At 39.9% G+C, this 16,815-nt stretch overlaps 1 protein-coding gene across 32 annotated transcripts in view; it reads right to left on the reverse strand.

Moving 5' to 3' along the window:
* MACF1 (microtubule actin crosslinking factor 1) overlaps positions 1-16,815 on the reverse strand; it is a 329,250-nt gene that overhangs the window by 29,548 nt on the left and 282,887 nt on the right. For 25 of the 32 annotated variants that reach the window (XM_053897168.1, XM_053897225.1, XM_053897165.1 and 22 more), the window contains 18 exons: positions 16,467-16,793; positions 15,412-15,496; positions 14,659-14,900; positions 13,765-13,971; positions 12,113-12,232; positions 11,571-11,678; positions 10,462-10,680; positions 9,262-9,465; positions 7,313-7,544; positions 6,466-6,692; positions 5,022-5,144; positions 4,828-4,929; positions 4,111-4,212; positions 3,848-4,021; positions 3,601-3,756; positions 3,259-3,456; positions 2,534-2,662; positions 1,682-1,855 (listed from right to left, as the gene is read on the reverse strand). In XM_053897168.1, coding sequence (XP_053753143.1) covers positions 1,682-1,855; positions 2,534-2,662; positions 3,259-3,456; positions 3,601-3,756; positions 3,848-4,021; positions 4,111-4,212; positions 4,828-4,929; positions 5,022-5,144; positions 6,466-6,692; positions 7,313-7,544; positions 9,262-9,465; positions 10,462-10,680; positions 11,571-11,678; positions 12,113-12,232; positions 13,765-13,971; positions 14,659-14,900; positions 15,412-15,496; positions 16,467-16,793 — 3,129 coding nt within the window. The remainder of the gene's footprint in view (positions 1-1,681; positions 1,856-2,533; positions 2,663-3,258; positions 3,457-3,600; positions 3,757-3,847; positions 4,022-4,110; positions 4,213-4,827; positions 4,930-5,021; positions 5,145-6,465; positions 6,693-7,312; positions 7,545-9,261; positions 9,466-10,461; positions 10,681-11,570; positions 11,679-12,112; positions 12,233-13,764; positions 13,972-14,658; positions 14,901-15,411; positions 15,497-16,466; positions 16,794-16,815) is intronic. The other 7 variants (XM_053897190.1, XM_053897207.1, XM_053897204.1 and 4 more) reach the window with 1 other exon arrangement.

Consider the following 16,815-nt stretch of genomic DNA (forward strand, 5'->3'; position numbering starts at 1 on the left):
TTCTAAGCAAAAATGTGACAGAAGATACAAATTTTTAGACACTGCTCTAAATCAGAATGGCAAAAACAATGGCTCATTCAGGGCATGTCCACTGCCCAAAAATGCACCCCAATTCCAGAGTCTACGAGCTCCAGAGAAGCTCTACCCACAACACGGAGGTGATGGCCTCTGTCCCTGGTCCATTTAGCAGGCAGGCATGTAATAATGACAGGTTGCTAAAAATGAATATATCTAAGATATTCATAGAAACCCAAGATGTACACTACAAATGTTATTGTTAACTGAGTTATATATACTGTACAGGTTTTTATTTTTCTTTGTATTTTCAAGTCACTTTTGTAACACAGAAAAACACTATTATCAATGTTACAAAAACGTACAGACCTAATCTAAACAAACCAAGAGAAAAATAAAATCTACCTCAAATTTATTACAGAAATGCTTAGAAATTAATAATATTGCAAGTTCCTAGGTAACAGGAAATCTTTCCACATCATTTTATCTATTTATTCCTTAATATAGCACCATACACACTTACTACAGAATATTAGTGATACTAAAATGTAAAGTCCTTGCAAAATCAGAAATAACTATCCCTGACACCAAGCCCTTGTTTGACCAGTTCCACCAATGATGGGTAAGTATATCTTGAGGCAACTTGCTCCATTGATGGGAAAACATAGAAATTTCTTGATTAGGAGCCAGAATCTGCCTCAGTTTCTTTAATTAGTCTTAGTTCTGCATTCTGCAGAAATTAGATGACAGTCTGTCAAAGAATTAGAACACAGCCCCACACTCAGTGTCTCTGGTCATTCTTCATATAACAGAATTACCAGATCTCACACTAAAGAAATTCTAGGAAATTAATGGTACTCTCAAAGTATCCATTTATATGTGTGAATACTTCTGTCCATTAAATTTCACAATGATAGGGTTCATGCCTTTGCTTCCACTATATAGCTAGCACAGTGCCTGGCACATACATGCTTAATAACTGTTGAATGGATATGGCCAACAGATTTGAACACATATTTTACATTAGATCTGCCCAGTACAGAAACTCTGTGCTGAGTAATACTCCGAAATTTGGTACTCATAAAAAACAATGTTGTGAGGCCTTGATCCCTGATCACTTTTCTTTTGAAGAGAATTTGATTTCTGAAGAAGAGTGGGAAAAGGTCACAAAATTTACTCTTCTGATTTTTTTAGTAAAATTATTTGCACACTGCCAAATTCCTGTGGAGAATATTAGCCCAACTCCCTGCATGTTCTGTTCCCACCCTCCCAATCCCAAGCCAGTGACTCCAACATGACCTTGTTTTTCAGTAGGAACACAGATCAGTGATTACTATGAGTTATAAGTCCATCACTCAGCAGTTAACAGCCTCATATGTCTCAACTGGTAAAGGCAAAAAAAGGAATGAACGACAAAAGCAAATATTGGCAGAAACCAGTACCATCAATGCAACTTGATACGGATGCAAAATAGAAATTTAACATCAGGAAAGATAGCTTGATTAGTACAAAAACGATTAAATCAAAAACGATAACCAGTTCTGCAACTTCTGGTACTATATAATGGTCTCCGAAAAATCTTCACAGAAACTAGATGGTAATTACATGCGATGGTCAAGCAAACTACTCAAGCCCAATAATCACACACTGTATTTTGTGGTGATACCTTTCTTTCTTCCATCTTACTGCTGACCACATGCCACTTCTGTTCCAAGAGAGCTACACTCTGTTCTGTCTTTGAGCCAGACCCAGAATCATCGCGGCTTAGAAGCATGAGCCTGCCCTTGTCAAGCAGTTGATTATAAGTCTCTTCCTTGGCTTTGAGCTGGGAATAGAGTTCCTACCAAAAAAAGAAAAAAAAGTCAAAAAAGGGATTGGTAATGCCAATTCTCTGAAAGCCACCCACACACAGATTTATAAGCACAGTTGGAAAAGTCCAGGAAGGTCTCATCTTGATTAAAACCCTTTCTTTTGGATTCAGTTCAATTCCTGAGCAATGAATCCTACCATTCTTTGCTAAAATTGAAATAATTTTGTTATCAAGAAGATTTCCTTAAGGATCAGAGATCACAAAAGTAGACCCCAATAATTTATTTCTCCTTTACTTGAAACATTTGCCTAGAAATTACGTTGCCTTTTTTTCTCAGCCCCTTTCTTAAGATATTGTCACAGTATCTATCGATTTCTAGAAGTCCCTTCAACACTCTTTTCTTAGACACATCCGTGTTAACATATTTGTCTTAATGCTCTCACCTTCAAGTCAATATTCTTATGCCAACTGACTGACCAACTCAAAATTCAACAGCTCACCAATGTATTTCCAGTCAAGCTTCCCTGTCACCACTGCTGCCTGTGGTAGGGGCTCCTAAAAGCCCACGTAAAAAGCAGTAATCCTTAAGGTCATACTATATTGTCGGTAAAAATGTGCTGCTTTGTAGACTCCTAGATACATACAGGTCTGTGAATTCAGAAAGTTCTGAGTAGGGGATTATGTTCAACTTCAAGAAGCTTCCATTACCATATGTGTATCAAGCTGTTCCCTTGCAGTTTCAGGAAGTCCTCCTGTGGGCTTAGATGCAGAGAGTTGGGTCTCCATTCTAGTCAGTTCCAAGAGAAAATCTTCAATTTCACTGTGGAAACCCTGGGCCTTTGAGAAAAGACACATCAGTAAGGTCAGCAGTCAATTCTCAGCTTCAAAAGTAGACTTCCTAAATGGCCACATGAGGAACCTATCCTGAGGGAGGAATTCTGGGTTGCTCACAGGGTTGTTCTGTTGCTGGATTAGCACGGGGCCAATATACTTACTTATTTTTGGAATCTAGCAGAATCCTTTGGACTTCACTGTAATATATGATAGATGTCTGATATAACCTGATGAATCAATTAACAGACTGAAGTACTATTGAACATGGACATGGGGGGATCCTCACTTGATTTAAGAAATAACTGAATCTGTGAGCAAGGTTTGTTATGGCAAAGATTTACTAACTAACTTTGAATAGTAAATAAAGAGACAAGGCTACAAACAAATCTGAAAAGAATCACTCAATCAAAAGCTATTCTTTCCAGACAAGTTCCAGCACAGAATTAACCATCTTCTTAAGACATGGAGCAGGGGCTGGGGTGGGGAAAGGAAGGTTGGTGAGACATTCTCCATATTGTTTTCCTTTCACTGACTCAGACAGGCTTTCTTCCGATGTTATGTGCACAGCTCCACCTCCCTAACTTGGACAATACACGCACCTGCTGCAATGTCAACTGAAGCTGCTGTTCTCTCTCCTCTGTTTTTTGTAACACTGACTCCCAGCATTGGTTCATAGTTTCCAAACGGCTCCTTAGGCTGCTGGCGTCATCTCCAGCACTAGATTCAAGAAGCTCATTGCCAGCTTTGTTGACTGTTTCTACTGTGGCTTGATGGGCCAGAACATCATTTTTTAGAACCTAAAAGATGTTGAACAATGTAACTTAGCTCCACAGATATCATCAAGCCTGGTTCCCAACGGTACACACAATATCCAGAGGCTTCTGGTGACAATATTGGGTCTCAAGGCAACAGGCTTAGAGATGAAAACTGAGGGCACTTACATGGTGTTTTGCGAGCTCAACTTCAATGACTTTTGGGTCTCCGCTTACTGGTCTCTGAGCATCCAACAACTCCTCAGTGTGAGTCAGCCAACTCATCAGTTCCTCTAAGGCATGCTGGAACTGGCCAAGGGCCAGGAGAGCACCTTCTAGTTTGTGCTATTCAGAAAAAGACATAAAGGGAATGTTGGTCAGGAAATTAGAAAAGAGGAACTAGTTGTCCACTGATGCACTCTACCATCTAGCTCACCTGTCTGTGGGCAATTTTTTCACCCAGGTTCTCCCAGAGGTGTTTGAGTTCTGTCAGCGGTTCTCGGATAATGTCTCTATCCGTCTCATCAGTAGCTTTCTTTAACATCAGCTCACCCTGGTGATTGAGCTTCTCCATCTCAATTTGCTGCTGGTAAACTTCCACTTTGAACTCCTACCAAAGACATACTAATGTTAACATCAAACCAAATCTTTAGAAACAAAAAAGCAACTCTTCTTCAAAAGCCATTCCTATTTACAAACCTTCATTTCATTTAACTGATCTTTAACGGTGTTGAGGTCCGTGCCAACAGGGGGCATGGTGCAGAGCTTAATCACAGTGTTATCTAGCCAGTCAAACATAGCCTAAGATAGAAATACAAACAGTCAAAAACCAAAAGAACACAAGGAGTTGGGAGAGAATTAGCATTACCTCTGCTGACATAAGCGGACAAAAATTAAAGTACCTTGTGATGTCTGTGTTTTCAGGTGGGGGTCAGAGGTAAGGGATAATGATCTTTATTCCAGTGATATGGGGATTTAAGAACAGAACCAGTGTTATCAGGATAATGGCCAAAATAAATTACACTCTGGAAAAACTAAATGTGAATAGCAGTTGAGTATTTGTCATGGCCACCTAGCAAGCTCAGGATGTGGTGAAACTACTGTGCCAAGCTGTGCTTCAAGGTAACTTGGTTTTGGAACCTTTTGGCAAGCAATGACTTGCACAATAAGGCCTGCTTCACTGTACAGCCACCCTGAGGATAAATATGATGATGAAGAGCATGGCAAGAATCGTAGAAATTTGGAGGTATTTTTCTCACTAGGAGTGGAAAGCTTCAGCTGGAAATATCAAAACAGCACTGTCTTAGTTTGGAAAATGCTCCAGTCCTGTAAAGGTGATCCACTCAGATGCTGGATCCAAAATATGACAAAGAACATGGAACTTATTTCTATGGTGGTCACTGTGTGGCCTCTCACCTGAAGAGTGTCCTGATACTGCACAGCAGCTTGCATGGCATCCTCAAGCTTTTCTAGCCTCTCCTTCCAGGTTTTGTTTAAGTTCTCCCATGCATTATTCAGCTGGGGGGAAAACAGATTCTTTAATTAATAACCCTCTTCTGTGTGAGTCCACTAATGTTTCATCTGAATTCCTTATCCAGTTTTCCATATACCTCATCAATGCTCTTCTTTACTTCGGGCTTCTCAGTTTCTCCACAGGCAAAAATCAAATCTGCTCCAAGGATTCGAATAAATTCCAACTCCTCATGCAGACCATCTGTCTCTTCCTTAATAGTCTACATGTAAATGAACAGATCATAAGCCAAAACAGAAAGCAGAACAGAACTTCCCAAACTTTGCAAATGTAATTTATACCCCCATCAACAGCAGATGTTGAACAGAACTGTCAATTTCACAGAAGCCTTTCAATGTCCTTAATATTTCACTTATATATATAAACAGTGAAACTTCAGACTCAATTTATTTCTCTTTCTCTCTCACACACAATATGTATATATGGAATATATTTATATATATAACAATACATAAAAAATAGTCTGGGAAAGGTCTAATGAGCTTTAATAATTTATGGAACGTTTATCCTTCCAGCTGCCAGAGATTTTTTTTTTTTTTTTTTTTGAGAGAGAGAACATGCTTGAGTGGAGGGAGGAGAGAGAGAGAATCCCACAAAGTGCAGAAAGAGGGAGAGAGAGTGCAGAGCCCAGAGAGGGGCTTGAGCTCACCCGACATGGTGCCTGAACTCAAAAACCTTGAGATCATGACCTGAGCTGAAGTCAGATGCTCAACCGACTGACGCAGCCAGGCGCCCCCACCAAGGAGATTATGATCTACAGCCAGAAGTCTATCATGGGGAAGTATATCAACAAGGCTAAAATAATATAGTACAAGTCACCAACTTCAGAGCTGAGAGACTAACATAATAGAAATGCTAGGCTGTATAATTGTGGAGAAAGTCCTTTCTGTGCCAGATCCTAAAAACTGGTTCATGCACTGGCAATGACAGGGGCAGGGAGGGGGGAGAATGGCGGAAATAAAAGACAAAATATCAAGATAGGCAGAACTTTACTTAAAGAGACAAAATGAGATGAAAAATGCATTTCATAAAAACTAGGCTCTCCAAAAAGACTAGAAAACGGTAGGTCAAAGTAACAATTGTTATCTCTGGATGATGAATCCAGATTTTCTTTTCTATCTGCTATTTTTCTACATTAAAGAAATTTACTTGAAAAGAGAAATTTACCTGAGAAATAACGTACACTATGGAAAGAACTAAAATCAGAAAGCACATTCTACTAATTTGAATTAAGTTTAAAATTGATAAAAAGATTACTTTTGAGTGATGGAACTACCCTATATCAAAATTACAGAGGTTGTAGGAGTGTATCCAGGCGGTGAAACTTGTATGTATAAAGAAGAGAGAAATCTTTATTATAACGAGCACATATTTTTTTCAAGTGGAAAAAAGTCCTATTAAACAAACAACAACAACAACCTCTTAAGGAGTAGGCCTGGGTAAGCAGTTAACACAATATACTTGGATAAAGTGATTTTCTAGAGGACAAACACATAAAAGACAAGGTTTTGTTTCTGTGTTACCTCAGCAGCTTCAACCTGTTGTTTGATTATAGATGGGTCAATGCCTGGGCTTTCCAAGTCATGGACAATGTCCTGGGTGTCTCTGATAGTGGTCAAGAGAGCCGCCATGTCATACCAGAACTTCTCTGCTAGTTCAAGGACATCAAGGAACTTAATTTCTCGTTCTTCAGCTCGAGCTTTGATGTCCTCCCAGAAGAATACCATCTGATCCAATTTGTCCTGGATTTCTGAGGGAATAAACAACAGATATGAATGGGACTTCTCTGAGTACTTGAATCCACTTCATCAGAAATTTCACCCAGTTCTCACATTTTCCCCTGAAATTATCCTTTAAAAAGCTCTACAAATTTATAACCTGAAGGATAGTTTTTTACCTTTGTTCTATTATTATTTCAACATTTGTATTTTCTGCTTATGTTGGTCTCCCACATAAAGAGATCACAGAGATGGCATGGAAATGAGTTATCATCTAATACAAAGATACTGCTCAAGTGCAAAAGACCTAACTTCTAAAGGGTCTGAGATGAGAACTCTATTTCCAGTGTTCTGTGTCAAACTCACTGTTTCCTATGGAAAGTGTTCTATAAGATAGTTATGCTCCGCCCACACTGGACACTGCAATTCATATTAGGGGTTAAAAGAGCATCTGTTTCCTGGCCTAGGAATCCAGCTACCAATTGTAATCTTGTTTCAATGGGGAGATGTGTTCCGAATTCTAAATGACTTTCCAATTACTTGGGGACTGCCTTTACATTCAGTGAAGTATATCTGGTGGGATGCTGGAGTAAGCACAGCCTAGAATTTACTTTACTGATTTTCTTTAACAATAATTAGATTCATGAAGCACCTTTTGCAGCCAAGTCCTTGTCGGCTCCCTGAGATCGTGCAATGAGCTCTTCTCCACGGCGCTTCAGGGCCTCAAAGGAAGGCTGAAGCTTTTCCAGCTCCACGGTGGCGCTCTTGTTGTCACTGACACACTCTCTGATCTTGTCCACTTCGGCAGGGATCAGCGGTGGCATACGCAGGCGAGAGGAGAGATTCTCCAGAGTCTCCAACATAGGCTCGATTTTATCATGGAACTAAACAGATGTTGGAACGTTAGCCATCACAGCAATACTACTTCATCACACTTCTGCGGGAAATGTTAGGGAATAACAGGTTATGAATCTACTACTCTTTCTGGTAACTTGCATTCGGCTTAGCCCGATGGCTGTCAAGTGTTAGGTCTACCTAAGAGGCTGCTTTGGGCATAGCACACCAGTGCTGGCCCATCAAAAAAAGAAAGTAAACGTTTTCAAAACAAAAAAAGATATCAAGTAATATGCCAGAAATCGACTCAAGTCATTAGTGCTGTCACAGTACTTCCCCGATCCCAACTAGTGTGACAAGGAAGGGACAAGACCATGAAACTGGTGAGAGTCAGTGTGTCAACATTTCAGATGACAGCTGCATGCAACAGATTAGACCAACAAGTTAGAGGCCCTCTACCAACTGTGTAAATGGATGGGGAACTCAATATGCCACATGACTTAGAGATTAAAAGTATCCTGGCATGCAATTTAATAACCCACTATATGTAACAGTGAGAAAGGAAAAGGTCGGCATGATGAAAGGTAATTAAAGAAGGCCAAACTATCCTTATTCTAAAAGAACAATTTACCTTCCCACTTTTCAGGTACTGTGAATAACATGTTTGTAATTATAAAATTTTCATTTATAATCTGAAGCAGAGAAGGGGGAAAGGGTGCAATGCAGATATTCTTGCCCCCTTAAGAAGTTCTCTAAAACCAACTCTGGATTCATTGCAATGAAGCTTAACTCTAGTGTCTTACACGGGAGACACAGTGGGATTTCCTTGACAAAATCACTCCCCGCTGCTCCCTCACTTTTAGGTTTTGCCCCAAGTGAGACTGGCATAATAAACCAGACTAATAAAACTTCTTCCACGACAGTAAAGGGCAATTTCCTTAAAGGTAAATCTTCTCAATTCTCAGCTTCATAAGAACCCCCTAATCCCAGTAGGGGTGGGTACCTTACCTCTGCAATCTGTAATGGTGGGCGCGGTCAACACAACAATGAAATGTGACGATGTGGGGAGGACAGGAGCAGGCAGCAACAACACAAAGTAACACATTCCACAATGTGAGTGAGAGATGGGACGGAAGGTGGGGGGAAAAACTTGAGTAAGTACAAATATTAACCAAGAATATTGACACTAAACATAGGAATAAAATACCCAGACATGACAAAAATACCACTAACAGCAATATATTAGTTGAAAAGTATGTAGTTACATGCTTTAAACTCCACTGCTGGTGGTTTATGTTTCTCTTTGGCTCTTACTTCTCCCTACTCAAGCATCTTTCTCTGCACCAGAGCTAGCTGGTGGCCTCTTGAGTAAGAAAACTAACGTGCTGTCTTCCAAATCTCGAAAGTAACAGGCCTGATAGGAATCTCACTTTTTTTGACACATTTGTTGCTTCAAGGTGAATTTATCCAAAATCATCCCTGCTAAAGACTCATCACAATAGAAAAGTTTTCAAGAAAACTGTCAACAGACAGTATATACCAGCCAAGATGAGACACCCCCCTCCCCCCTGCAACCAGCCATAGTGTTGGTATACCAATGTTCCTTGGAATGAAAATGTAATAGGCACAGGTTCCTGATCTACTGATGACATATCATCTGTACGTTGGTCTAGACATTCCAGACCACAGAGGCACACCTGATACAGAGATCTCGTGCTTAGACTAAAGGGTAGTTGAAGGGAACAGGACTTAAAGACACACACATACCTGAGCCGACTGGGAAACAGCCTCGTCCAGAGCCAGTGCCCGCTGGCGCACCTCCTCTTTTATTTGGGCATATAGGTTTTCTGCTTTCTGGTATTTTTCCTCCACCATTTCTCCCTCTTCAGGGTTTAACTCCTTTAGTTGTGGGCCTATCTTTAGCAGCTTATCAATATGGGGTTTGTGTTCAGCAATGGATTCCCTGAGTTGCTATGTAAGAAAATAAAATGAATATTTTTGTACCAAGCTCATATCAACTTTGAGAGGAAAAAATGGAATTGCTAAAAACCAGCAAGTCCCAGCATTGCACCATTTATGGAAAAGAAAAAAAAACGATCTAAGTCTTAGGTTCTAACACTACCTAATTCTCTTAATTTTCAAAAGCCAGTTCAGACATCCCAACACCAGGAAGCCTTCCCAGACACATCATCTCTCACTCCTCCTCCCCCTCCCTGTTGATACAAGCTTAATCCCCCTCTTCTGTACATATAAATACTTCCATGCACTATAATTTGCATGGTTAAATAAATATCTGTCCCCCTCCTCAAACTGAGAGACATTAAGCAGGACAAGGCACAAATGGCAACTTTTCTAGTAATCCAACCACTCCCTGACTCTACTGCTGGCTCCTTCCAGTTTATATCCATCCATGTATAGGAATACAGAGAAAAGAATAAGCGCAAGCCATTAGCCACAAATAAGAGAGACATTAAAAACTATCTTTAATGGTAAAAGCATTAGTTGAAGTGTTTACAAATTTCCCTTTTCCCTAAAGTCCATGCAGCCAATGCTTTCTGACATTGTTTCACTCCAGCTAGGGCTTACCCAAATGGAAAAAGCCCCCAACCATATCCCAAGTCTCATGACACCCCACCATATCTGGAAAGATTTAAAAATACCCTTGATGTTTACTTAGTTCTTTATTTCTGCAGTACCCAGGTTTCTGACATCTCCATGCTCTTTTTCTTTAATGGATTCATATTAAGGACAAAGGAAGTAATTCAGGTATGTATTGTGTGTGTGTGTGTGTGTGTGTGTGTGTGTGTGTGTGTGTGTGCGCGCAGCGCGCAAAAATTCTAACCAATTAAGACAACTTCATAACACAGAACTTCCACTTGGTAGGCACTAAAAAATATGTTGTTTTAAAATAAAGCGTAGAGCCAATTTTGAGTTCTGCCATTGCATAAAACCTGGATTGCTCCTTACCCTCATTTCCTCTTGCTGCTGCCTGAGCTGCTCATGATCAATGGCTGGAGGAGGTAACTGTGCTATCAGTGCCCGGGTCTCCTCAATCCAGGGGCTGAGCTCCTCGTAAGTTTCCCAAAACTGGTTCACCAAGACCTGTGCCCGTTCTAGGCGGGTGTAACGCTCTGAATTGAGCAGACTAATGGCTTCATATTGCTGTATTAGAGACTCTGTCTTTTCCTATGAACAACAAAATATAAAACTTATTACTATCACAAACCCTTCTTTTAAGGAAAAATGTAGGTATATATCCATAAAAAATTAAAGAATTTCTTCAGTTTTTTATGTCCAGAAATGGATTAATTGAGCAAAATTACAACTGATTTTATTTTCTTTATACTTAACTGAATTTTCTATTTTTTATCATATATATGTATTGTTTCTAGACTTTTTAACACATGAAAGTAGTTTCAAAGACAGTCAAACAGAGCAAGCACGACACAGCATAACCTCTTAGAGATGACATACAACCTCAGACATAGCATTATTACGGCAGGTCAGTTCAAGACAGAACATCTCAGGGGCTGAAATGGACCCTCTGCCCACTAACTTTGACTTGTCTTTTCTCTGATAAAAATGTCTTCACAAACCAGACACTTAGGCTTCATATGTTTAAAATGAGTTCAATTTATGAACATTTTGGAGGAAACAGTGGTTAACCATAACTTTTACAAGAACAAGCAAAACTGATCTACAAGTCTCTTGGCCAATCCTTTTAGAAATGGGTATGATCATTTACAAGGGCCTGAAGAAAGAATATCTGCATATGGGTCTGAAAAATCTATCACAGATACTTAGAGAGGTAACTCAAAGACCCTTATGGACTGAAGATACATAGCAATTCCTCTGTTATAAAGAAAACAAACCTGCAATGTATTTCACATCTTCTGGTAGGACTGTTTGGACATTTGTGCACATAGGGTTAGGGACATGGCTCCCCCCAGAACATCAAATTGCACTTTAATACCATTACCAGTGACAGAGGGGGAAAAACCTTGTCATTTCACAATTGTACTGATTCACCACCATCAAGACAAGATAAACATGGTAAATAAATAAATGCAATTCACCTGTAATATAGCTTTTTGTTCCTCCCCACATGTGCCAAAGATTTCACCACGATGACTGAAGAGTTCATCCATTGAATCTTTGTGTCGAATGATGTCAATAGAGAAAGCCTTTGAAAGTGAACTACAGTTAGGTCACGAAGTAAGAGAACCCCAAGCCCGTGTTACTGAAATGTTATTAGACACAATTTATGAAAAACTCCTCACTCTGATGAAGCCACATCAAAACTATTCTATAAAGTTTGACACTTTGCCTATCCATACATCTTCCATGCTTATCTTTTAGTAGCTTACAAAAGTATCATCTATCCTAAAAATCATCCAGAAAACCGCTAACTATTCTTTCCTGGATTAATGGGTCTATTGCTCCCTCATCACAAAGCAAAAGAATCTCTTCCTCATCTTACCAATTATTTTAAATCTCTAGCCACCATCATGAAACTGCGTTATTCAACCTGGGGCAGTCAGAAACTCTCGTAGTTACTCTAAACCAGTGAAGATTCTTCTAGCTCAGGGCACAGCAGATACGTCAGTGTTACACTTACCTTCTGTACCTGCAGCTGAGCTGTGGTCTGGTCCTGTTCTAGGCGAATTGGACCCAGGGCCATCAGTTTTCGTTTTGTTTCAGCAACCCAAGCTAGTTCTGCATCAGCAGCTTGCTCATACTAATAGGCATATTAAGGAAAAATGAACAAATTATGTTCCTTAGAATTACCATTTCCTCAACACAGAAAGGCCTGGATTTTTACTAATATGGTTTATTTCTACAAAGGAAAGCCAAAACTGGGGAAAATTGCATAAAATCATAAATCAAGATGCAGATAATTTGTAACTGATTATACTTCAACAAATAGGAGTTGATCCTATTTCAACTTCTTTATAAAGAAGTCATAGAATTCAATTAGTGATCCTATAGCTAGAAACAACAATGGAAATTGGCACTCCTAAGACTATACTTCTAATCACAATGCTTTTATGAGGCTGTGCTCTCTCCCATCTGCCAATCCTGTTTCCTACCCATACACTGAACAGTAGTTTTAGCCGTATGTTTAAACGCATGGTTAAACATGGCAACAGACAGCTGAGTCAAGCTAACTTGGAAGTACTCTCATAGTTGAAGAAGCGTAAGAACACCAAACCTTTAAAGGGTTCTGTGGAAACAAAGAAAACTAAGAACTTATTCTATGTGACTGTTTAATGAGGTCCCCCAATTATTTCTCTTCAACTGTGCCAACAAACACCAATATTTAAAGAGGAAAGTAGGCTTTTCCCAAGCATGATAAATCTCATACCCAAGTATCTGGTCAAGGTTCGGGATACCAATAAAGACATGTTGGGGATGCACTTGAGAGTCACAGCAAACTTCCGTGTGGTTCACAAAGTATTTGCTTATTACTATGAACCCAAGAAGTCATGTTATATTTACTCTGCACCATGACACATTAATAGGTACGTATCCAGCTACAAAGGAAAGCAAATAACTTTTTCCAGAAAGCAGGAAGGAAAAAAGATCGAGGGAAATAGGACACCTGTGTTTACTGAGAAGGTTCTATTTTGGATACCTCTATTTTGGTTAGCATATTTGATAGTAATTATAGTTCTTGGTTCCTTCCCCTCTTCCAGCTAATACTAAAACAGTTGATTATGTCAAACTAAGATGGGATGCATTTGGACCTTTTGGTCCTAGATATTATCTACTATCAGAATCTGCCTCTTAACCGGTCAGTAGCTAAGAAGAGGGCTCAAACAGACTCTATCACAAATTCCCGTCTGCTCAAAAAGGGTCAAATATTATGGGTCGGGGCGCCTGGGTGGCTCAGTCAAGTAAGTGTCCCAACTCAATTTCAGCCAGGTCATGATTTCACAGTTCAAGCAGGTTCAAGTGGGTTCAAGCTTCATGTTGGGCTGTGCACGAACAGCATGGAGCCTGCTTGGGATTCTCTTTCTCTCTCTCCGCCCCTCCCCCACCCTCAAAAATAAATAATAAATACAAAAATATTTTGGGTCAAACTGAGACCCATCTTCACATATCTTTATCCAATCACTTCCAATCACTGAAATAACTTGTTGCATCAGATTTAGCTTATTCTTATTATCCTTATTTCTGACCCTGTATTTATGTGGGTCATAATTTTGTGCTTCACACATACATCCCTGCTGCCTGAAACATTACTGTAGAGGTGTTAATAAACATTACCTGCTGTGATCTCTGAATAGCAGCATCAATTTCATCCACCCTTTGTCCCACAGTGTCACTGACCAGCTTGTACTGTTCATTGGCATCAGACACAAGTTTATCCAGCCCTTCTCTGGCTCTCCAGGGCACCAGCTCTAAGAGAGCACGGCTCACTTCATTCACTGTGTCCAACACCAGCCTGTGCTCCATGACCTCCTTCTTTAATTCCTAAGGAGGGAAAAAAAGTTTTCAGGCCATTCCTTGCTAAATTAAGCACATTAGCAGCTGTGCTGGGTGGAAAGTGCTATCTCTACCACACATCCCAGCAGGGCTCTGACCTCCTTCCTCCACTTATTTTTTTTCTTGTCTTAGATTTTTCAACCATTCCACAGCCTGACTTCAGGCTTAGCTGCTGCTTAGAACTGTCTGCAACACTTCTTGGGCCACACTATCTCTGGGTAGAACAAATACTGCCTCTTTCTTTTTTCTCCTTACTTCAATAGAAATGATAAAGTACTTTAGCCAAGGGCATTTTTAAGTCAATAAGTACCTACATAGTATTTCTGCACATCCAGAACTGCACTAGATCCTGTAGGAGAATCAAACAGAATCCTGAAGCACTCTCTAGAGAATGAGTTACAGAAGTCAATTTTAAAATGTTACACGTGAAGAAAACTTCCCAGGGATCTGGGATTCAGTCTTTTTTTTTTCCCTTCAGACCATAACAAGTGCTCTTACATAAGTCTGCCTTTATGTCAAATCTTACTGTCCATGCAAACAAGAAAGGAGGCAGGCAGAATTTTTTGGTTTAGATTTAAGGTTGAGACAGTTGGTGATGACACTTAAACCTTTGAACTTAGGGATTGGAAGAGGTAAAAAAAATTCTTTCCCTTTACAGCGTGAAACTCAGTTCACCTTCTGTCTTTGCTGAAACTGGGGTATCTGCTCCCCTGTGGGAGACTGTCCTCCACTGGCTGCCAGCTCCTCCTCCACTTCCCTGAGCCACCCAGTCAGTTCCTCATAAGTAGACTGGAACTTGGTGGCCAGCTGCCGGGCTTGCTCTAAAGTTCGGAGGGCCTTGGAGCTGGTGACCGTGATGTCTGCATAGCGAGTCTTTATTCCGTCCAATTTCTCCTGGATAAGCAATACCTCTTCACCTGTGGGGACAGTGCATAATTATTTATATTTAAGAGGATATGAGGGAGTCTCCTTTATCCCCCTTTCTTCGAAATAGAGCTTAAATTTTATAGATGCTCTCTCCCTATGGAAGCAATTTCACCTAGAATCCCACACTATGGGAAGTGGGAGATAAACCTTCCAACTGATAAAAGAAGCCACTTCTGAGATTATTAAGATCTGAATTCAACTGCAGGTGTTTCTAAATGGTCCCAGCACCTCTTGGTGAATGCTGGCCTTGGACATACTGGAGAGCAGGGGGAGTCATCATCTATAACCAAATGTGAGATAATATCTTTTAGTTTTCAAAAGATTTAGCAGGAAACAGGACCCCAGGCTGCCAGCCTCCAGGAGCACATGGTAATACAACCAGTAAATAAATACTGAACTTGTTCTACGTACAAAGAGTAGTGGCTAGTGCAGGATGTATATTTCCCTGGACATGTGCTTGAGTGACTGCAGAGGTGCTGAGAGATGCACTTTTCAAAGTACCTGTGGTTTGTTTTAGAAGAGCCTGACCATTTTTAATAGCTTGATCTACATTCTTCTTTCTATTAATGATTTCTTCATTTAGAGCCTGAAAGGAAAGAATAGCATGAATCTTAAAACTACAGCACAACAAAGGGAAAGAAAGGTGAGACCTTTAGGAGACCAAGTTTAAAGTAAAGAGACAAATACAGTTTAGTCTATACCTCAGTTATGTTATTCCTTCATTATCTCTTTGGTTACCCTATTTATTACTCAAAAACAATTAAATCTGATACTTATGGGCAAGCTAATCCCTTGCACCAGATAAGAAGAGATTAGGATTAAATCAGTTTTACCAATCTACTGGTACCAAACCTGAGCCCAAGAAAGGCAGATGTAGAATTCAGCAAAAATGTCTACTGTGTCCAAAACCAAGACTCAGAAAGTTCAAGAGAAGAAAGTCAGCAAGAACAGGCTGAGTTAAATCAGGATCATGGTTAAAAATTCTTAATATTTGAAGTCAATGAATCAGAAGAATCTTAGATTATTTAAAACAACAAAACAACTGCTTTGCCTATTTTTACTACCCTTAAAGAAATTTCATAAAAATGAGATGAAAAGAGAAAATTGTTCTTTCCATTAAGATGACAAATAATCCTTGGAATTTGGGCACATAAATTCTAGAAATATTTTAGAAGTTACAGCTACATGGTAAAACCTAGGGCGATATTTAGGTATTCTGGCTTTGTGACATTACATTCTCTTTCATAAAACTTCTCAGATGGAAACTGAGTGATACATTACCTAATGATGTAAAACATGAGTTGGAACTGAGATGGTCCCTGACTCTACTCTGGATCATCTTCTAGAATTATTGACTCAGTTTGTTAAGTACGAGTATTTCCATGGACTCATCAAAAAATAGATTAGTCCTTAGCAACAAGTCTATAACTATGTGCTTATGTATAAAATGAAGTCGAAATGTTTGGAATTAAAAGAGAAAGAAATGAAGAGAAACATGAATCAGAATTACAACATAACTTAGTAACATGACCAATAAAAATGGAAAACATGAATACCAGGTGGTCAGCATGCTGTTTCTGCAGGACATCCTGTCTGTAATCCTTTACGAACACTGAACTGAGCTTGTCCTCAACCTCAGCCAGCCAGTTGAGCACCTCCACCTCATCCTCCCCGAACAGTCTAGCGTTACACAGTGCCTGTTCAAGCAGGGCTGCTTTCCGACAGCCCCAGTCTTGAATCTCACTGTATCGGGCCTGCAAGGAGTCTAGCTTCTCTGACAGCACACCCTGTTCTGCAGAGCATGTCAGGGAGGAGAGAGACTGCCCAATTTTGACTGCCTGGTGCACATCTGTTGCATGGCTTTCTATTTCTTCCTCCAGAGCCTGGAAATCCAGATGGAAAAAA

Source organism: Panthera pardus, unplaced genomic scaffold (assembly GCF_024362965.1).
Source record: "Panthera pardus isolate Hobbes unplaced genomic scaffold, ASM2436296v1 HiC_scaffold_11, whole genome shotgun sequence".
Taxonomy (NCBI): domain Eukaryota; kingdom Metazoa; phylum Chordata; class Mammalia; order Carnivora; family Felidae; genus Panthera; species Panthera pardus.